Source organism: Rhinopithecus roxellana, chromosome 14, assembly GCF_007565055.1.
Source record: "Rhinopithecus roxellana isolate Shanxi Qingling chromosome 14, ASM756505v1, whole genome shotgun sequence".
NCBI lineage: Eukaryota > Metazoa > Chordata > Mammalia > Primates > Cercopithecidae > Rhinopithecus > Rhinopithecus roxellana.
This window is the reverse complement of record NC_044562.1, coordinates 121,912,086-121,934,915: the sequence shown is the minus strand read 5'-3', so window position 1 is coordinate 121,934,915 and position 22,830 is coordinate 121,912,086. Positions and strand designations below refer to the sequence as shown.

General features: G+C 46.3%; 1 protein-coding gene across 9 annotated transcripts in view; it reads left to right on the top strand.

Moving 5' to 3' along the window:
- The first annotated feature begins 682 nt into the window (after nt 1–682).
- Nucleotides 683–22,830, top strand: part of PLEKHB2 (pleckstrin homology domain containing B2) — a 45,647-nt gene continuing 23,499 nt past the window's right edge. For 2 of the 9 annotated variants that reach the window (XM_030916748.1, XM_030916746.1), the window contains exons 1-3: nt 734–822; nt 17,935–18,047; nt 20,377–20,421. In XM_030916748.1, coding sequence (XP_030772608.1) covers nt 17,990–18,047; nt 20,377–20,421 — 103 coding nt within the window. In that variant the 5' untranslated portion in view covers nt 734–822; nt 17,935–17,989. Of the gene's footprint in view, nt 823–17,934; nt 18,048–20,376; nt 20,422–22,830 lie in introns of all 9 variants that reach the window. The other 7 variants (XM_030916750.1, XM_030916749.1, XM_030916747.1 and 4 more) reach the window with 7 other exon arrangements.

Genomic DNA, 22,830 nt, shown 5'->3' with positions numbered 1-22,830 from the left:
TCCGTTTTTTGAGCACCTTGAGCTTCTGGCCTACAAAACGCTCCTGGCTCAGCTAGAGCTTTCTGAGCCCGGGTCCTAGAGTCGCTCATTTCTCTAAGGCTTTATTAAAATATTAAATAAAATATTAAAATATTAAATATCTCCAATTTCTCTGAACTTTATCAAAATTTTACTTTTTTTTTTTTTTGGCTGGGCGCGGTGGCTCATGCCTGTAATTATTATTTTTTTTTAGGCAGGGTCTCATACTTTTGCTCAACCTGGAGTGCAGTGACACAATCATGACTCACTGCACCCTTGACCTCCCGGGTTCTAGTGAAGCTTCCCTCTCAGCCTCTCAAGCAGCTGGGACTACAGATGCAAGCCACCACGCCAGACTAATTATTTTTATTTTTATTTTTTTGTAGAGAAAGTGTCCCACTGTGTTGCTCAGGCTGGTCTTGAACTCCTGGGCTCAAGCGATTCTCAAACAGGCCTTGGCCCTGTTTTTAGAGAGCGGTATTTAGAAATCAAGATTAGGGTGCTAACAATTTTTTTTGTTGTTGTTTTGTTTTGATTTTTATATTTTTAAGGCGGGATCTCACTCGGTAACACTTCCTTTTAGTGGAAGCGCCGACCTCCTGGGAGATCCACACCCGCTGCCTCCTCCCGCCCCGTTTCTCGGGAAACCACCCAGACACCCCGCCCCACCCGCCGGGGCCCGCCGCGCATGCGTACCGTGGCGTGACGTCAGCTCGGCGGCCAGGACGCCGGACGTGCGGCAGTCGAGGTCTAGGAGACTAGAAGCTTTTGCGGCGTCTGACAGTTGTCCGCTCTGGTTCGCAGGTGAGTGTCTCTGTTTGGTCCGGACGACCCTAGCTCCTTTCCCCTCCGGCCCGCGCCCCTCCACATTCTCCCTTAGAGCTGCCCAGCCTCGCGCTTCTCCGAGGGGACCCCGCACCGCGCCACCTCCCCAGCGTACCCACTCCGTAATTTCCCCTGAGGCGCCTGGCCACGGGTCCTCCCGCCTCCCTGGACCCCTGCCCTTCTCCAGGTCCGTCCTTTCAGCCTCCCCTAGAACAGCCCATCCGGGAGCCCTCCCATGGGCCCCCCCGTCTCTCGGGCCCCCTCCCGTCGCTTCCCGGGCGTCCCCTCTCCGGGCCTTTCCCCGAGCCCCTCCCCTCCGGCCCTGCGGACCCTCTGCCTTTCCCGACTGCGGCCTCCGCCTTGCATCCTTTCTGGCCGCTCGGGAGTGTCCCACACGTCTGACCGTCGGGACCTGCTGCGGCCCCCCCCACCTGAGGTCTTCTGGCGTCCAATCTCCACCCCTCCTGCTCCCTCTGCTCCAGGGAACTTGCCTTCTCAGTTCTCCTGCCCAGAGGTCTCCCCACCTTAAGTCCTGGGGGGCATCGAGGCTTTACCCTCGCGGTGCGGTCCGCCCCCGCTTCATTTCACCTGCTCTTGGCCTTGCAGTGTCTTTAGTCGTAAGTGCTTGGTGTACGTTATCTTACATATCTCTCTTCGTGTTTGTTTCTCTTACTCAACTAGATAGAAATCTCCGGAGGTCAGTGATTTGCGTAGGGATCCCCCCCCCCCCGCCTTGCTTAAATCTCAAATGTAGACTGGTTCACATAGAAAAGGCTTCATAAATGAGCGAATAGTAAATTTCCGATGTTTCAGGGTGGGTGGAGGAAAGGAATGAGGTGCAGTGGTCACTGTAAACATTTAGGGGAACACGGTTAATTCAAAATAATACTGACTCATGGTCTCAGCTTTTAAATTTTTAGTGCTTAGGAAAGGGTGGAACCACCACCGAAGGAGGAGGGCTGACAGCTGAGGGGAGAAATATTCCAAGGTCTTCTGTGGCCTTTGATAGAACCAGTACCAATGCAGGAAGTATCTTCTCCGAAGTCACATGAGGAATTAGGACCCGAGCTGGCCCTGTTAACTGCGTTTAGTATGGCCCTCAATATTTGTTGAATAAAAACATGTATGCGCAGACACAGCTGTGCGTCTGTGCCCATGCAGTGGGTGTGTCTGCCTAAGGACCTGTGGGTGTGTGGGAATACTGCTGTGACCGGTTCAGTTGTGCTCAAGAGTGTTCAGTAGTTTCAGAAAGTTCCTAACCGTGGGCTGGTTGGCTGGATATTGATAGGACTGGCGCTTGTCTCGGCTTCCTTTGTGCCTGGTGTTTACTCTCTGTGGTGGTGATCTCTTTACTCGATTCTTACCCATTCATACTGATCTCCCTGAGGACAAGAATCAAACTGTGTTGTAGCGTTTCCCTAATAAACAGCATAGTGTTTGGCACTTTGTAGGTGGTCAGTAAATGCTTATTGAAGAAGGCTGCAGAAAAGAACTCAGAACCTGACAGCAGTTCTTTGCTAGCATTATATTTTAAAGGCGTTGGGACATTCTGTAAGTAAATTTCCTGATATTCTCAAGGACTGAGTTGATTAAATGTGTACAGCAGTGGTATAGAGAGGACAGATACTCTTGTGTTAGTCCTTGGGAAGGTGGAGGTTTTTCTCAGCTCTTTCTGAAAGCTTTGCTAATGCTTTTCAGCTTGCATTAATATTTTTCTTTCTCCTTTTCTTTGCCTGCCTTCTTACTGTTTGTCTAAAGAAATTGAAGAATTACCTTATTAATAACAGTAACTACCAAAAACTGCAAAACACACTGTTAAAAATGCTCCCAAAGTGGGGGCTCATTGACCCCGTTGTTTTGTTGGTTGTATATTTGCTTCCACAGTGGATCATGGAAACGGAAAGTTGGACTTTCTTGCCTCTTTGCTTTCTTGGCCTGTCTACCCTTTGATGGTGCTGGTATTAGGCTTGTTGTCAAGAAGTGGTTCCCAACTGGAAAGGGCCAGTGTCACATGGGGACTGACCTCTACTTGATGATGGGTCGCGTAAGCTTCTTTCCCTTCTGTTTCCGAATGTACCTGTGACATCTCTTTGACTGTCCATGGTTGTCCTCGAAGAACAGAGATGAGTTTTCTTCCTTTTTGTTAAGGAAGCCACTTTTATAGCTAAAGAGAGCTAGAGAACTGGGATATCATGAGGAGTTGTAGACAGTTAAACCTGAATTCCAGCTTTTTGAACGAAATACTGTTATTGTAGCAGTTCTCACTTTTTTTTTCGAGACGGAGTTTCACTCTTGTTGCTTAGGCTGGAGTACAATGGCGCAATCTTGGCTCACTGCAACCTCTGCCGCCCAGGTTCAAGGGAGTCCTGCCCCCTCAAGTAGCTGGGATTACAGGCGTATGCCACCATCCTTGGCTAATTTTTTGTATTTTTAGTAGAGATGGGGTTTCACTATGTTGGTCAACCTGGTCTCGAACTTGTGACCTCAGGTGATCCACCTGCCTCGGCCTCCCAAAGTGTTGGAATTACAGTCGTGAGCCACTGCGCCTGGCCAGTTCTCACTTCTGGACAATCTACTACAGGGCTGTTTGGACATATCTCCTTTAATTGTCACAATAACCCCATGAAGTAATTGGTTGTGCCTTGTCATACAGGTAAGAAAACTAGGCTTAGACAGGTTTAGAATCTTGATCAAGGTCATACTAGTGAGTAGAAGGCAAAGTAGGCTTCAGGCTTAGAACTGTCCGATTCCAAAGGTGGTATTTTTTGTCCATCTGTTGTCTGTTTCGATTCAATGCTTTCAAGGAGATACAAATTCAAATTTAAAATAATTTAAATTGTTTAATATGGCTTATATTTTAAAGCTTTGTATAGGTTTTATTGGCATAAAAACAATGTTCTTTTGCAGCTAGTTTGCTGGTATTTTATTCTCTAGAGACCAACAGCTAGGGCTTAGTGTTTATCTGATGAGTTTTAGTTGATGCATTCCGTTTTGCTCCACTATATAAATAGTGAAATGTTGAAATACGTTATGGAGTGGTGTGAAATTCAGCATGCTAAGGCAAACAAACAGAAGTCTTCTGAGCCATTTGAGAAGCAGCTTGATGTCCTTGTTTCTTCTGGAACAGGGCTGTCCAGTCTTTCGGCTTTCTTGGGCCACATTGGAAGAAGGCCACACATAAAATACACTAACACTAATAATAGCTGATGCACTAAAAAATAAAAATTTAAAAAAATCTCATAATGTTTTAAGAAAGTTTACAAATTTGTATTGGGCTGCATTCACAGCTGTCCTGGGCTGGGGCCACGAGTCGGACGAGCTTGTTCTAGAGTATTTTAGGCAAATTTTGGTCGGGGGAAAATAAGTAAGTGAGAGTAATAATAGTAGTAAATAGTAATAATTGCTGTCAAAGCAGCTACCATTTATCGAGTTCTAGTAACTGAGGCATCATGCCAAATACTTATGTATTATTTCACCCAATTTTCTAAACATCCTGTCAAGTAGGTGGTGGGAATTCTCATTTTATAGATCAGAAAACTAGACTTGGAAAAGTAACTTGCCCAATTGAGTCAGGATTTGAACATAGGTCTTTTAACTCTAAAGCTTATACCCAAACACTAGTTTCCGTGAATTTTCAAAAGCATATGATGGGCTGGCTGCGGTGGCTTATACCTGTAATCCCAGAACTTTGGGAGGCTGAGATGGAAGACCTTGAGCCCAGGAGTTCGAGACCAGCTTGGACAACATAGTGAAACCTCGTCTCTACAGAAACAAAACAAAATGTGATCCAAATCATGCTTTATGATTTTTGGTTTCTAAAGATACTCTCTAAATTTATCTCCCCAATTTAAAGACGAAAGCAGGGCACTGTTGGAAGCTTCAAGTAGGTAGATGAATTTAGGTTGGTTTTTTGTTTTGGTATAGTTGAAGATAATTCAGGTTATTGCTGACATGTTTACATTTATCAAAATAATACATGTACATAGATTGAAAGACCAAAGAAGCCAGGTGTGGTGGCTGACGCCTGTAATCCCAGCACTTTGGGAGGCTGAGGCGGGTGGATCGCCTGAGGTCAGTAGTTTGAAACCAGCCTGGCTAACATGGTGAAACCCCGTCTCTACTAAACATACAAAAACATTAGCCGGGTGTGGTGGCGGTGCCTGTAGTGCCAGCTACTTGGGAGGCTGAGGCAGGAGAATGGCGTGAACCCGGAGGTGGAGTCTGCAGTGAGCCGAGATCGCCCCACTGCACTCCAGCCTGGGTGACAGACCGAGACTCTGTCTCAAAAAAAAAAAAAAAAATAGTATTTTATTTTTGTGGATATGGTAAAATTGCTATTGATTTATATGTAATCTTTTCACTTCTGATCATAGAAGACTTTTGCTGCCTTGTAAAACTCTTCAGTTCACCAATGAGTCAAAAACTTGTGGGAAATTTGTCAGTGACTTTTTTTCCACCCTGTAGTACTCGGTCCCTCTCCAGTCTGGACTGTTTTTTTTTTCTTTCCCCAGTCCTTCTGCACAGCTGCCTTTCTGGGAATTTCCTCCCCTGCCAGCTGAAGACAGAGTCCTACTCTGTCACCCAGGCTGGAGTGCAGTGACATGATGATTCATGGCTCACTGTGCTTCAACCTCCTGGGTTCAAGCGATCTTCCCACCTCTGTCTCCCGTGTAGGTGGGACTACAGGCATGCGCCACTATGCCCAGCTAACTTCTTAATTTTTTGTTGAGATAGTGTCTCACTGTGTTGCTGGGTTGGTCTCAAACTCCTGGGCTGAAGCGATTCTCCCACCTTGGCCTCCCAAAGTGTTGGGATTACAGACAAGAGCCACCATGCCTGGCCTTGATTAATAATTTGACTGGGTATGGAATTCTGACTTGGAAATAACTATTTTCCCTTAACATTTTGAAGGTATTGCTCTAGATGTCCTGTGCCTTGCTGATTGTTGATTCTTTATATATGCTTTTTTCTTTGGGAAGTTTTTAGGTTCTCTTCTTTGTCCCTAATGTTCCGAAATTTCAGTCATCCTGCTTACGGAGGATCTTTTAAAATTCATCATGCTGTATACTCATTGGAGCTTTTGAATCTAGAAATGTGTTATCCTGTTGCGGGAAATGGCTTTATGTTATGGTATGATTTCTCTGCTCCTTTCCTCTGTGGTTTATTTAGGAAATTCTCCTATAAGCAGAATTTTTTTTTGAGATGGAGTCTCACTGTGATGCCCAGGCTGGAGTGCAGTGGTGTGATCTCAGCTCACTGCAACCTCCGTCTCTTGGGTTCAAGTGATTCTTCTGCCTCAGCCTCCCAAGTAGCTGGGACTACAGGTGTGCGCCACCATGCCTGGCTAATTTTTGTATTTTTAGTAGAGACAAGGTTTCACCATATTGGCCAGGCTTGTCTTGAACTCCTGACCCCAAGTGATCTACCCGCCTCGGCCTCCCAAAGTGCTGTTATTAACAGGTGTGAGCCACTGTGCCCAGCCAGCAGAATATTTTATATTCCAGGCCCATCCTGTACTTTTTTTCCGTCTCTTGGTCTTTTTTTTTTTCACTCTTCATTTCAGAGAGATTTCTTTCATCTTGATCTTTTCAACTCTTGTATTGAATTTTTAATTTTGGTTATTTTTAATTGAGAGCTCTGAATATTTCTTTTTTGTTTGTTTGTTTTTTGTTTTTTTTGAAATGGAGTCTCGCTCTGTTGCCTGGGCTGGAGTGCAGTGGCACGATTGCAGCTCACTGCAACCTCTGCCTCCCTGGTTCTAGCGATTATTCTGCCTCAGCCTCCTGAGTAGCTGGGACTACAGGAGCCTGCCACCATGCCTGGCTAATTTTTGTGTTTTTAGTAGAGACAAGGTTTCACCATGTTGGCCAGGCTGGTCTCGAACTCCTGACCTCAAGTCATCCACCCGCCTTGGCCTCCTAAAGTGTTGAAATTACAGGCGTGAACCACTGTGACTGGCTGTAAAGTAATATTTTGAAAGTTTCCTTTTGTACCGAGCATTGTCTCTGATTCTTGTGAGGTATTTTTTCTTTAAAACTTTATTTTCTTTAATCTCTATCTTTTTTTTTTTTTTTTTTTTTTTTTTTGAGACGGAGTCTTGCTCTGTTGCTCAGGCTGGAGTGCAGTGGCCAATCTCAGCTCACTGCAAGCTCTGCCTCCCAGGTTTACGCCATTCTCCTCTGCCTCAGCCTCCCGAGTAGCTGGGACTACAGGCGCCCGCCACCTCGCCTGGCTAGTTTTTTGTATTTTTTTAGTAGAGATGGGGTTTCACCGTGTTAGCCAGGATGGTCTTGATCTCCTGACCTCGTGATCCGCCCGTCTCGGCCTCCCAAAGTGCTGGGATTACAGGCTTGAGCCACCGCGCCGGGCCTTTAATCTCTATCTTTTGTGGTCTAGATTTTTCTCCAATGTCTGATTGGGATACTGTGAAATGTTTATTTGGTCTTTGACCTCATTTCCTGCCTTACAACTCCTATTTAATACAATCCTTAAACTCTCCAAAATGATGTCTTTTTGTATGCTAGTGATTGATTGACGGACTGCAGGCTCCCTTCAGGATGGGGGCTGATCATCTGAAACACCCATGCAGCATTCGAGGGCTGGAACTTTCATGTCTGCTCCCCAGCCTTTGAGGAAGGAGAGAAGGGTTCAAGGTGATGTTGACCACCAGTGGCCCTTGGTTTAATCAGTCATGCTAACATAATGAAGCCTCCATAAAAACCCAAAAGGATTGGGTTCGGAGAACTTCTGGAATAGCTGAACACCTGGCGGTTCCTGGAGGGAGGGTGGTGTGCCTGGAGAGGCCTGAACACTAACACCTTGCCGTACGCCTCTCTTCGTCTGTGTCCTTGTAATACCCTTTGTAATAAACTGGTAAATGTAAGTCATTGTTTACCTGAATTTTGTGAGCTGCTCTAGCAAATTAAACACAGGGAGGTATGGGAATTCTAATAGACCTAAAGAAAGAACTAAAGCAAAACTTACTATAAATAGAGAGTTTATTTAGGCCAGATTTGAGGACAGCATCCTGGGAAGCATAGATTCAAGTTGCCCTGAATATATGCTTCGAGTAGCAACAGTTATAAGTGGGATTTTAAAGGGCAAAAATGGGGAGAGTTTCTAAGTTGAACATAAACTATTGGTTGGCTGTATATTGTTCTTTGTATCACACATTCCAGGAACATGAAGAAAATGGTTGAGGGTCACATTGTGTAACTTGTTGTAACTGTCTTGGTAATTTATCAGCTTGTCTGGAAACTACAGGAAAGGGAAGATAGAAAAAACCCCAAGTCCCTTTACACAGTTAACCCTGAGTATGGTTGGGGCTGTGGTAACTAAAGACCCGTTTTCTACACTTTGCCGGCTGTATGTTCTTCAGATTGCTCTGAGCTACTTTTCTTTCTCACTGACTTGAAGCTAGTTGATCACATGTTCCAGAGGCCCTGGCTTGCAGCTAGTGTCTGAAGGGTGGGCAGTCTTGTGGGACTGAGCCTCACGTTTGGGATCTGATGCTATCTCCAGGTAGGTAGTGTGACAATTGAATTGCAGAACACCTAGTTGGTGTTCGCTGCAGAATTTTTTGTTGTTGTTGTTGAGACTGGGTCTCACTCTTGCCCAGGCTGGAATGTAGTGGTGTGATCACGGCTCACTGCAACCTCCCCATCCCAGGCTCAAGTGGTCCTCTTACCTCAGCCCCAGAGTAGCTGGGACTACAGGTGTGCGCCACCATGGCCCGCTAATTTTTGTATGTTTTTGTATGGTTGGGGTTTCACCTTGTTGCCCAGGCTGGTCTCAAACTCCTGAGCTCAAGTGGTCCCCCCACCTTCGCCTCCTAAAGTGTTGGGATTACAGACACGTGACACTGTGCATGGGCTTGCTGCATAATTGATTTCTTGCTTGGTATGTGGGGAGAAACCCTCACGCATTTGGTCACAGAAGTCTTCTATGTTGATTGTTGTGATGTGAGAGCAGAAGAAAAATAGTATCTTTTTCCACTCAGACTGATGATGCTTGCTCTGTATTCCTGCTTCCGAGAGGTACTGAAAAGCTGATTGGAAGTCTGTGTGTTTGCTTCAAGTCTATCTCTTGGTGAGCTTCCCTGGAGGGTGTTAGGCAAAGATTGGCTTTTTCATTACAGAACACCCAGTTGTCAGTATCAGTGAACCTTTCCTCTTGGGACTCTGCCTTTGCTCAGAGCTCGAGTCTGGGAAGTAAGGAAGAAGATAAGAGAATTGGACTTGCGCGGACTATATTCCCCTTCTAAGTGTGGCCTGTCAGTTTGAGCTGTGTGTGGTGTGGCCACGCGCAGTCTCCAGAGACGACATCTTCAGGGTCAGGGAGGGTCCCTGTCTACATGGGTGGGTGCCTGGTGACCCCTTTGAAGACTTTCCATTCATTCTTCTGATTTCTCCCCCACCTTTAGAATTCTCTTACCTCCAGTTTCTGAATCTATTTTTATGCGGCAGGAGTTGGCTTGCTGTGTTTTGGCGTCTGTTACCACATGACAGAGTAGAAGTGGCCATATTTTATGTTAGTTGCCACTTGTCTGTCTTAGAACCTTCAAAATGTTGTGTCTCATCTGCTTTTGTCTGCTGCTGTTCTCTTTGTGGATTTATGCCTTGTTTTCTCCTTAACTCTCATTTTAGTTGCATTTGAGGAGGGAGTGGAGCTAGCCATCTGTGCTTCTTATAAATTCATCATTAACGCTGAAAATAGAGCAATCCCCTGCATGTCGAGCTTCACATTACTGGTGTTTCTTTTTTTTTTTTTTTTTTTTTTGAGACGGAGTTTTGCTCTTTCGCCCAAGCTGGAGTGAAGTGGTGCGATCTCGGCTCGCTGCAACCTCCTCCTCCTGGATTCAAGCGATTCTCCTGCCTCAGCCTCCCAAGTAGCTGGGATTACAGGCACCCACCACAACACCCAGTTAATTTTTGTATTTTTAGTAGAGACAGGGTTTCACCACGTTGGCCAGGCTGGTGTCGAACTCCTGACCTGGGGTGATCTGCCCACCTCAGCCTCCCAAATGCTGGGATTACAGGTGTGAGCCACCGCCCAGCTTGGTGTTTCTTTTTTTTTTTTTTTTTTTTTTTTTTTGAGACGGAGTCTCGCTCTGGCACCCAGGCTGGAGTGCTGTGGCCAGATCTCAGCTCACTGCAAGCTCCGCCTCCCGGGTTCACGCCATTCTCCTGTCTCAGCCTCCCGGGTAGCTGGGACTACAGGCGCCGCCACGTCGCCCGGCTAGTTTTTTTGTAGTTTTTAGTAGAGACGGGGTTTCACCGTGTTAGCCAGGATGGTCTCGATCTCCTGACCTCGTGATCCGCCCGTCTCGGCCTCCCAAAGTGCTGGGATTACAGGCTTGAGCCACCGCGCCCGGCCGGTGTTTCTTTTATCTTGGATCCATGTTTCAGTGCCACTCTTGTGTCTTCTCCCTTTTAAAATAAAACTCCCCTGTGAATTGTAGTGTTGAGTGACAAGAAATATTAATTCTCTAGAAATACATAGGGAGAGAGAAGAACAGAAAGCTGGATGTTTAAAGTCTGCCTTTTTTATTTTTCCCTTTGAGGCTTGGGTCCTCGGTAACCTCCAGGCGGGGCAGGCCAGCCAGATCAGGACCAGGAATTGGTCTAGGCTGATGGGGAGGTGGAAGGGAGGGGATTCCTGTGCAGTAGTGATACGTAAGTCTCTGGGAGGCTGAAGGCATGTTGGTCAAGTGACAGTGTCCAAGTGATGATACTGTCTGATCCAGGTGAAGGTACCACAGGTACCTTAGGAGGCGTCCAGTGTCGCAGAACTTTATTATATATCCCCTTATTTTCTTCTGACTTCTGGAGATTGGTGTGTAAGTGCTTGCTCAGCTGTGTAAGTCACTAAAACCGGTGTATTCCTAAAACCAACGTATTCCTTACTGTGTGAATCCATGGTTGGTTTCCCCAGGGCCATTTCTCTCCAGCAGCTTGAGTTTAGGCTGGCTCAAAGCCTGCACCTGCAGTCTCCCCTGCTATCCAGGTTTTAGTACACATGAGCTCTCGACTCAGAAGTCTAGTCTTTTTGTCTTAAAAGGGAAATCCCGCCGGGCGCGGTGGCTCACGCCTGTAATCCCAGCACTTTGGGAGGCCGAGACAGGTGGATCATGAGGTCAGGAGATCAAGACCATCCTGACTAACACGGTGAAACCCCGTCTCTACCAAAAATACAAAAATTAGCTGGGCGCTGTGGCGGGCGCCTGTAGTCCCAGCTACTCGGGAGGCTGAGGCAGGAGAATGGCGTGAACCTGGGAGGCGGAGCTTGCAGTGAGTGGAGATCGCGCCACTGCACTCCAGCCTGGGCGACAGAGCAAGACTCCGTCTCAAAAAAAAAAAAAAAAGGGAAATCCCAACATTTAGATAGTAAATGCAACAAATCACACCTACTACTAACATAGTAACCATTTGCATTGTCCAATGAGAGGCTATTACACAATTATCCAAGTGTTTCAACCGTTTTTTTTTTTTTTTAAATCAAACCCGCTGTCCTCAACTGTGTGAAATTGAACTCATACTGTTCTTAAGCTGCTAATGAAGACATACTAATGAAGACTGGGTAATTTATAAAGGAAAGAGGTTTAATTGACTCACAGTTCCACATGGCTGGGGAGGCCTCACTCTCATTGTGGAAGACAAATGATGAGCAAAGTTATGTCTTACATGGCAGTAGGCAAGAGAGCTTGTGCGAGGGAACTCCCGTTTATTAAACCATCTGATCTTGTGAGACTTACTACCGTGAGAACAGTATGGGGGAAAAACTGCCCCCAAGATTCAGTTACCGTCCCTTGGCCCCGCCCTTGACGCGGGGGGCGGGGGGGGGTTTTTTGCAATTCAAGGTGAGATTTGGGTGGGGACACAGCCAAGCCCATATCATTCTGCCCAGGTCCCTGCCAAATCTCGTGTCCTCACATTTCAAAACCAATCATGCCTTCCCAACAGTTCCCCAAAGTCTTAACTCATTTTAGCATTAACCCAGAAGTCCACAGTCCAAAGTCTCATCTGAGATAAAGCAGGTCTCTTCCACCTATGAGCCTGTAAAATCAAAAGCAAATTAGTTACTCCCTAGATACTGTGGGGGTACAGCCATTGGGTAAATACACCTGTTCCAAATGGGAGAAATTGGCCAAAACGAAGGGACTGCTGGCCCCATGCAAGTACGAAATCCAATGGGGCAGTCAAACCTTTTTTTTTTGTTTTTTGTTTTTGGAGACAGAGTTTCATTCTTGTTGCCCAGGCTGGAGTGCAATGACCCGGTCTTGGCTCACTGCAACCTCCACCTCCCAGATTCAAGCAATTCTCCTGCCTCAGCCTCCTGAGTAGCTGGGATTACAGGTGCCCACCACCATGCCCAGCTAATTTTTATATTTTTAGTAGAGACGAGGTTTCACCATGTCACTCAGGCTGGTCTCAAACTCCTGACCTGAGGCAATCCGCCTGCCTTGGCCTTCCAAAGTGCTGGGATTACAGGCGTGAGCCACTGAGCCTGGCCGGGGCAGTCAAATCTTGAAGCTCCAAAATGATCTCCCTTGACTCCATGTCTCACATCCAGGTCATGCTGATGTAAGAGGTGGGCTCCCATGGCCTTGGGCAGCTCCACCCATGTAGCTTTGCAGGGTACAGACCGCCTTTTGGCAGCTTTCACTGGCTGGCGTTGAGTGTCTGCAGCTTTCCAGGTGCAGAGTGCAAGTTGTCGGTGGATGTACCATTCTGGGGTCTGGAGGACAGTGGCCCTCTTCTCACAGCTCCAGTAGATAGTGCCCCAGTGGAGACTCTGTATGGGGGCTCCAACCCCATATTTCCCTTCCACAGTGCCCCAGTAGAGATTCTCCATGAGGGCCCCACTCCTGCAGCAAACTTCTGCCTGGACCTCCAGGCATTTCCATACAGCTTCTGAAATCTAGATGGGAGTTCCCAAACCTCAATTCTTGACTTGTGTGCACCTGCAGGATCAACACCACATGAAAGCTGTCAAGGCTTGGGGCTTGCACCCTCTGAAACCACAGCCTGAGCTGTACCTTGGCCCCGTTTAGCCACTGCAGTAGCAGCTGGGACAGGGCACCAAGTCCCGAGGCTGCACACAGTAGGGGGGCCCTGGGCCCGACCTGCAAAAACATTTTTTCCTTTTAGTCCTCCGGACCTGTGATGGCAGTGGCTGCTGCAAAGGTTTCTGACGTGCCCTGGAGACTTTTTTTTTTTTTTTGAGACGGAGTCTTGCTCTATCGCCCAGGCTGGAGTGCAGTGGCGCAATCTTGGCTCACTGCAAGCTCCGCCTCCTGAGTTCATGCCATTCTCCTGTCTCAGCCTCCTGAGTAGCTGGGACTACAGGTGCCTGCCACTTTTTTGTATTTTTAGTAGAGAATGGGTTTCACCGTGTTAGCCAGGATGGTCTCGATCTCCTGACCTCATGATCCGCCCGCCTGGGCCTCTGAAACTGCTGGGATTACAGGCGTGACCTACCAGTGAGTCACCATCCAGCCCTGCCCTGGAGACATTTTGCCTATTGTCTTGGTGGTTAACACTGGGCTTCTTACTACTTATGCAAATTTCTGCAGCAGGCTTGAATTTCTCCCCAGAAAATGGGTTTTTCTTTTCTGTTGCATCATCAGTTGGCAAATTTTCCAAACTTTTATGCTCTGCTTCCTCTTGAATGCTTTGCTGCTTAGAAATTTCTTTTGCTAGATATCCTAAATCATCTCTCTCAAGTTCAAACTTCCACAGGTCTCTAGGACAGGGACAAAATACCACCAGTCTCTTTACATAGCAATAGTGACTTTTACTCCAGTTCCCAACTAGTTCCTCATCTCCATCTGAGCCCACTGCAGCCTGGACCTTATTGTCCATATCACTGTCAGCATTTTGGTCAGAGCCACTCAACAAGTCTCTAGGAAGTTCCAAACTTTCCCACATCTTCTTGTCATCTTCTGAGCCCTCCAAACTGTTCCAACCTCTACCTTTTACCCAGTTCCAAAGTTGCTTCCACATTTTTAGTTATCTTTACAGTAGCATTCTGCTGTACTGGTACCAATTTACTGTATTAGTCTGTTCTCATGCTGCTAATAAAGATATACCCAAGACTGGGTGATTTATGAAAGAAGGAGGTGGCCAGGCGCAGTGACTCACGCCTGTAATCCCAGCACTTTGGGAGGCCGAGGCGGGCAGATCACGAGGTCAGGAGATCGAGACCATCCTGGCTAACATGGTGAAACCCCGTCTCTACTAAAAATACAAAAAATTAGCAGGGCGTGGTGGTGGGCGCCTGTAGTCCGTGCTACTCTGGAGGCTGAGACAGGAGAATGGTGTGAACCTGGGAGGTGGAGGTTGCAGTGAGCCGAGATGGTGCCACTGCAGTCTGGCCTGGGTGACGGAGCAAGACTCCATCTCAAAAAAAAAACAAAAAAAAAAAACAGGAAGGAGGTTTAGTTGACTCACAGTTCACATGGCTGGGGAGGCCTCACAATCATGGTGGAAGGCAAATGAGGAACAAAGTCATGTCTTACATAGTGGCAGGCAAGAGAACTTGTGTGGGGAACTCCCATTTACAAAACTATCAGATCTTATGAGACTTGTTCACTACCGTGAGAACAGTATGTGGGGGGAACTGCCCCCATTATTCAGTTATCTCCACCTGGCCTCACTGTTGACATGTGGGGATTATTACAATTCAGGGTGAGATTTGGGTGGGAATACAGCCAAACCATTATCAGAAGGTGTGTCTTTTTTTTTTTTTTTTTTTTTTTTTTGAGATGGAGTCTCACTCTTTTGCCAGGCTAGAGTGCAGTGGTACAATCTTGACTCACTGCAACCTCCGCCTCCCAGGTTCAAGCGATTCTTCTGCCTCAGCCTCCCAAAGTGCTGGGATTACAGGCGTGAACTACCGCGCCTGACCAGAAGGTATATCTTTTCTCTAACACATTCTACTGTAATATATCTCATTTTAGTCATCTTATACCCAAGGTGCGTTTCAGCCTTGCTTGTAATGTACTGTAATTTTTACTTTGAATTTTACACTTGTGTCACAATTTAGCCATTAAATGCTCTTTCGTCACCTGAGTGGCTTCTTGACGCTTTCTGAAGGCATTCTTGAAAGCATCTGTGCTTTTTGGTAATAAGATATCCTGCCCCTAAACTGTAACTAGCTCATTTTCAAAGAGTACTGGCTCCTTTTAGAGGAGACTAGTGTTAGAGATGAAAATCTAGGCTCTGGGAGGTACATGAGATTGTTCCACAGAATGAGGAGAGATAGGATGACATGAGATAAGAAGCTACTTGAGTCAGCAGAGGAATTACTCTTTTAAAAAGTCAAGAGTTTCTGTTGCTGATTCCAGTTTAAGTTCTTTTCTGTCTCATAATCTGATTTCCCCTTTCTCTAATAGTTTTGAGTTATTTTATTTAGGCACACGAAAGATATGTTTATAATGTCCTCTAGATGCAGACATTTCCATTTCTTTTTTCTTTTTGAATCTTACACAAGTGGCCTGAATTGATTCCCAAGTCTGCCGTTCAGTTTCTCCTTGCTGCCATCCCTTGAGACTCAACTGCCTGAAAAGTAAGAGAAACCCAGTCTTACCTCAAGGAAACACCAAATAAAACATATGCACAACATTCTTGTATTAGTCTATTCTCACACTCCTTTAAAGAACTACCTGAGACTGGGTAATTTATGAAGAAGAGAGGTTTAATCGACTCAGAGTTCTGCAGACTGTACAGGAGGCACGGCTGTGGAGGAGTCCTCAGAAAACTTACAATCATGGCAGAAGGCGAAGAGGAAGCAGGTGTGTTTTCATGTGGCAGTAGGAGAGAGTGAACACACTTATAAATAACTAGATCTCCTGAGAAATCTATCACAAGACCAGCAACAGGGATAGCTGCCCCCATGATCCAGTCACCTCCCACCAGGCCCCTCTGCCAACACTGGAGATTACAATTCAACATGAGATTTTGGGTGAGGACACAGAGCCAAACCATGTAATCTGGCAAATCAGATGTTGACCCACACAATTAGTACCAAATACTCAGAGATACCAGGAAATCTCTGGGTCCTTAAGGTTTTACTTAAAACTCTCTTTTAACTCTTTATCGGCTGGGCACAGTGGCTCATGCCTGTAATCCCAGCACAGTGGCTCATGCCTGTAATCCCAGCACTTCAGGAGGCCAAGATGGGCAGATCACCTGAGGTCAGGAGTTCGAGACCAGCCTGGTCAACATGGCGAACCCCGTTTCTACTAAAAATACAAAAATTAGCTGGGTGTGGTGGTGCGTGCTTGTAATCCCAGCCACTTGGGAAACTGAGGAAGGAGAATTGCTTGAACCCGGGAGGCGGAGGTTGTAGTGAGCCGAGATCATGCCACTGCACTCCAGCCTGGATGACCGAGTGAGACTCTGTCTCAAAAACAAAAACAAAAAAACTCTTTATCCTCATGGGTGCTAATGGTGGTAGTGTTAATAATCTTTAATAATCTTACGGCATGTAGGATTGTTGGGCTCAGATTCTTCAAGGCCTTTGAATAAATGAAGCCATTCTTAATCTCAGTGTTACACTAGTCTGACATTTTAACCGTTAGGAATGATAGGAGGCTGGGTGCAGTGGCTCATGCTTGTAATCCCAGCACTTTGAGAGGTCAGAGCACGTGGATCACTTGAGGTCAGGAGTTCGAGACCATCCTGGCCAACATGGTGAAAGCCTCTCTCCACTAAAAATGCAAAAATTAGCTGACTGTGGTGACGTCTGTAATCGCAGCTACTTGGGAGGCTGAGGCACAAGAATCGCTTGAACCTTGGAGGCGGAGGTTGCAGTGAGCTTAGATAGTGCCATTGCACTCCAGTCTGGGTGACAGAGCTAAACTGTGTCCAGAAAAAAAAAAAAGAAAAAGAAAAAGATAGCAGATGTAGCTAAATTAATATCAAGAACCATTAGAAGGCTGGCCATGGTGGCTCACACCTGTAATCCCAGCACTTTGAGAGGCTGAGGCGGGTGGATTGCCTGGCCAACATGGCGAAATCCTGTCTCTACTTAAAATACAAAAAGTAGCTGGGTGTGATGGCACACGCCTGAAATTCTAGCTACTCGGGAGACTGAGGTAGGAGAATCGCTTGAACCTGGGAGTTGGAGGCTGCAGCGAGCCGAGATCATCGCACTCCAGCCTGGGTGACAGCGCAGACAAAGAAACAAACAAAAAAACCCATTAGAAATGTAAAGAAATTCACCACAGACATTCAGGAGACTCCTTTCTGTTACTCCACATTTTTATTTTCACTGTGTCCCATAACCACCAGCGAAGTTGTATGGCTACGTTTCAGTCAGGTTTTGTATTTGTTGTGACTAGGTAGTTATCAGTACGTTTTCTAGTAATTTTTAGCCTGTTCCCATTTATTTTTTTTTCATATGAAATATACTGAGAATTCACATTATGGATGCAGGAAGCTGTAGTATGAATGTAAATATCTAGGATTTGACGTGAATGCGTACGTACTTTGCTCTCTCTTTTTTTGTGTTCTGGGTTAATAACAGCACTGCACAGATGTGATGCTGTTTACAACATTCTTTCCTTTTTGTTTCGCCTGTTTCTTCTGCTGTATTAAGCTACATGAGAGTAGCATTTTAGCCTTGTCACTGCTGTATCTTTAGTGTCTAGGACAAGACTGGACACACGTTAAGTGCTCTAAGAATATTTGTTTAATGAAAATATGATGCTGGTAGTTCTCCGCCTCAAACCCTTTTGGAAGTAAAATGATTGTTTTAGGATGTTTTAGGCTGTAAGTTGCAGGAAACCAAATTTAAACATCTTGAGTGATAAACCCATCATTCTGCTTAGTGGAAAGTCTTGGGTAAGGGTGGGTTTTGGGGGTTGGTGAAGTCAGTGGCTCAGCAGCGTGAGCTCTGCTGTCTCTGGGTCGGCTGCCCCAGCGGGTTCCTCATGGTCAGAAGGTGGCTGCCCGCACGGTGAGCCGCAGTGTTCACATCATCTGGGAGACAGGGAGACTGGCTTTTGTTCGCTGGGGATTGTGTGTTTGAGAACCTAAATGCAGTAGAGAAAGGGGAAAAATGAAAAACATTTCCTTTCTTGGTAAGGACAGAAAGGATGAATTGAAGAAAACTGCGAAGAGAGCGAGAAGCTTCAGCGTGCATGATTTTGGAGATGCTGAACTATGGGGTTACCGAGGCTTGTGGAGCTCTTTTTAAAGGTTTGGAGGAAGATGAGAATTCAGCCGTGCTCAGATATGGGGAAGGAGCTACATGAGAGACAGTTGTTCTTCTGAGGTGCCCATTTGGGCTTTTGCTTACCTTACAAACCTTAGCACCTTAAAGAAATACCTAAAAAAGCTAAAGCAGAAAAACAAAAATGGCCCATAGTCTCAGCTTCCAGATAATAACTAATGATTTCAAAAAATGAAATGGGCTAGATGTGGTGGCTCATGCCTGTAATCCCAGCACTTTGGGAGGCCGAGGGAGGTGGATCACCTGAGGTCAGGAGTTTGAGACCAGCCTGACCAATATTCTGAAACCCCATCTTTATTAAAAATATAAAAATTAGCCGGGCTTGTTGGCATGCGCCTGTAGTCCCAGCTACTCAGGGAGGCTGAGACAGGAAAATTGCTTGAACCTGGAGGGCGGAGGTTGCAGTGAGCTGAGATAGCACCACTGCATTCCAGCCTGGGCATCGCAGTGAAACTCCATCTCAAACAAAACAAAACAAAACAAACAAACATGCAAATTGTTAACTAATTTAAACAGTACAGGAAGCGGTAATGGAACCAGTTACCATCTTTGTTGTGTGACACACACAGAATCGCTGCATTGTGTTTCCAGAGACACATCCTTCACAGGTTTCAGGATTCCTCCCAGGAGGCAGCCTGTAGCACTTGCTGCTCCGCCTTGCCTGCCCGGTGATCTGTCCTGTGTGGAGGTGCCCGCTCAGCAGTCCTCCGTCGTGGGGCATGTTGGTGTGCTTCTGCAGTATATGTGATGTTGCAGCGAGTGTTTTTATATATATACGTATATACGTGTTGGTGAACCTCTGCACATAGTGAGGCAAATTCCTAGTCATGGTGAGATTGCTGGGTCAAAGTATGTGAACTATTAAAGTTTCGACAGAATTTGTCAAATTTCCCTCCGGAAAGGTTGCAGCAGTTTTCTTTCTACCTTTGCGCTTTCTCCTTGCTGGGTGTCTTGGAGGTTTTCTTTTCTACCCACCTGATAGGTACAGTAGTTAACTGTACAGCTGGAATTGTATCTGTTGAATTGAGTGGGAAATTCAGTGTCTTTTTACGAGTTTGTTGGTCCTTTGTCTTCCTTTTCTGTGAACTGCTAAATGATTGCCTTTTCTGGATGATGTGTGTGAACTTTGTAAGTGAAGGAAATAAGCTCCTTGCTGCCATATGGTTGTGAATATTTCTTCTTCTTCTGTTTCTTTTTCTTTTGAGACAGAGTCTCACTCTGTCACCCAAGCTGGAGTGTAGTGGTGTCTCGGCTCACCGCAACCTCCACCTCCTGGGTTCAAGCGATTCTCCTGCCTCAGCCTGCCGAGTAGCAAGATTACAGGTGCCCGCGACCACGCCTGGCTATTTTTTTTTTTTGAGATGGAGTCACCCAGGCTGGAGTGCAGCAGCAGCATGACCTTGGCTCACTGCAGCCTCCGCCTCCCGGGTTCAAGCGATTATCCTACCTCAGCCTCCTGAGTAGCTGGGATTACAGGCACACACCACCACACCCAGCTAATTTTTGTATTTTTAGTAGAGACGGGGTTTCAGCATGTTGGTCAGGCTGGTCTCAAACTCCTGACCTCCTGATCTGCCCACCTCGGCCTCCCAAAGTGCTAGGATTACAGGCATGAGCCACCGTGCCCGGCCAATTTTTGTATTTTTAGTAGAGACGAGGGTTCACCATGTTGGCCAGGCTGGTCTCGAACTCCTAACCTCAGGTGATCCACCCTCCTTAGCCTGAGCCACCGTGCCCAGCTGTGACTATTTCTTCTAATTTATCGGTTTTAAAGTCACATTTAGCTTTTTTTCCATACAGAAGATTTAAATTTTTATGGAATTGACTTTATGAACCTTTTTCTTGATGACTTTTGTTTTTTTTTGCCCTGACCTGGCCACTCCATGTCATTCACTGCTGACACCAGTGTAGCACCCCTGCCTGGGCCATGTGGACCCCACTGGGAACTCCAAATGTAGGCACCTGAGGGCTCCAGCAAGCCACGAGAATCCTCCATGTCCTTGACAGAGCTAAATGCTGTGTCCCTGGGGCTGCTTTATGTTTGTTGTGTGGTGTTAGACACAGGTGGGCTGGGTGCTGAGGCTGAAGGCTAGTGTGGGAGGAAGGGAGGGGGTATAGAGTGCAGGGCACATGAACCCCACTGAGGAGGTGTTTGTTAAATGCCAGGGGGGCACTGAGCTGAAATGGCCTTGGCTCTTCCTCAGCTGATCTGAAGGGGGTAAGGACAGAGACTCGGCCAGACAGGGTATTCTCTTTCTGGGTATGATTTTGAACCTGCCTGTTCTTGTTCTGTAGGTGAAGAGATGGCGTTTGTGAAGAGTGGCTGGTTGCTGCGACAGAGTGAGTACAGGATGTGCGGCCTGCGATCAGCATTGCCGAAGGGCAGTGTCTGTTTCTGTTGGCTTAAAGCCGATCATGTTTAAAAACAAATAACAAAGTTTTATGAGTGCTGTGGCCTTGAGTTTTCCCTTGGACATTCCTAGATCTCTGTGAACTGTCTTGCACACCACCAAGCTCCTCCCTGGTTGCTGAGTTGATAGGAACCAGGAAACAATGGCAGTCCCTGCTGCTTTCGCTCTCCTCACTAGCGTGCTTTATTTATTTTGTTTTACTTTATTTATTTATTTTTTTGAGACGGAGTTTCACTCTTGTTGTGGAGTGCAATGGTGCGATCTCGGCTCACCACAGCCTCCGCCTCCTGGGTTCAAGCAATTCTCTTGCCTCAGCCTCCCGAGTAGCTGGGATCACAGGCATGTGCCACCATATGTGGCTAATTTTGTATTTTTAGTAGAGAAGGGGTTTCTCCATGATGGCCAGGCTGGTCTCAAACTCCCGACCTTGGGTGATCTGCCCACTTCGGCTCCTAAAGTGTTGGGATTACAAGCGTGAGCCGCCGTGCCCAGCTACGTGCTTTATTATTAATGCTGGATCTGGAACTGCCTGGATCTAGCTGAGCCCAGCTGAGATCTGGCACAGAGGTGCTGGTCTCTCTGCCTCTGTCCTCTGGGGATTGAGCAGTGACTCAGATTCTCAGATATTGGTGTCTTCGTAATTATGTGGCTGAAGAGTTGATCTGAGGCAATGAGTTTATCTAAAACCAAAACTTTTGTGTCTCCAAAAGGACTAGAGAAGAGACTCAGTTCTTTTTTTGTGGGATTGAGATCCACTTTCCTAGGCTTATCTCCACAAACCTATCTTTCATACACTACACTGTCTGCTTATCTGTGAGGCTGTCACTCCAGGTGGGATTCATACTGTGTTTTAAAGTGGGAAGAACCAGTCTTATTTATTAAAAAAGGAGCAAGCAGAATATTCTGTTATACTAGAAAGAGTGAAGTTAAGGGAAAAGTGACTACTGTGTCATTTATGATTCTAGTCAAAAACTGAGCTGTATCACATACCATTGATTGTTCAGAGATGTGAGTTGATCTATGAGGGATACTTTCAGAAATTAGCTAAAGTCAAGTCTACCAGTGAGAATTGATGGCATACCTGAGATGGTTTATAAAAACTATTGTTTATGAATCGTTTGTGTTCCTATTAAAAAGATTTTATGTATATATTCTTAATTCTCACAACAGCTGTATGATAGGTAAGTGATACTATTTCCAGTTGAAGAAATTGAGATTCAGTGAGATTAGGTAACTTGTCTAAGTGTAAACTATGGGTGACAGACCTACATTCAAAGTCAGAACTGTGTGATTTCAACACTGACACTATATGCACCCGGAGACCGGCCTTCAGCCTGTGTGTCTGTGACTATTTCCATGGTCCCAACCTGGAGCTGAACTGTGTGCCCCCTTGTCTGTGATAGTCCTGTAGTCTTAGAATAGACAGAGGGGTCGTAATGTTAGCTTCACAAAGGAAGTCCTGGAGCCCCAAGTTTCCTAGTGTTGGGTTTTGTGGTCCCAGCCTCCCCATAGTCAGGGGACATGGGGACCCTTGCTCAGACCTTGAGGGTGTGCCCTCCTTTGCTGGCCCCTCAGATGTCCTTTGGTGTTTCTCACTAGGCTCTGCCACACCCTTGTTTGAGGGTAAGCTTTCCCTTTTCTGCCACAACTCGATGTAAGTGCTTTGTCAACATAGTGATCAGTGACCCTTTGGACAATGTTGTGCTCCCCATCAGTGCCTAGCATGGTGACGTACGTGAAATGGATGTACTTTAAATAAGTCACATAGACTTTTCCAGTATTCTGGTCCATGGGTGTTTCAGAAATGTGTATTCAGAAGACTTATCTATACATAACCCCATCCCCATACGTGTGGGTTAATTTTCCTTTTTTCCTGAAAGTAGAAATATCAATGCCAGTAAAACGAGGTGAGATGTATTAGGTTCATGGGGTTGTAGAGTAGCAGAGACACACTGTGATGTGGTCACATGTAGGCAAAGCCGTCCTCAGGACTTCTTTTCCTGCCATTGCCACATATAGTGTTGGGCCCCGGTCCTGGCCTCTGGAGGACAGCCTGATTTGGGAGTCTGCAGCCAGGGCTTTAATGGCAGGTGAGATACTTGGGCAGAACTCCGTGACCCAGTGGTTCCACCTGTCTCCGTGTTTCTGTGACTCTATTTAGTAGGCTTTTTTTGTTTGTTTGTTTGAGACAGAGTCTTGCTTTGTCACTCAGGCTGGAGTGCAATGGCATGATCTCGGCTCACTGCAACTTCTGCCTCCAGCTTCAAGCGATTTTCCTGCCTCAGCCTCCTGAGTAGCTGGGATTATAGGTGTACACCACCAGCCCGGCTAATTTTTG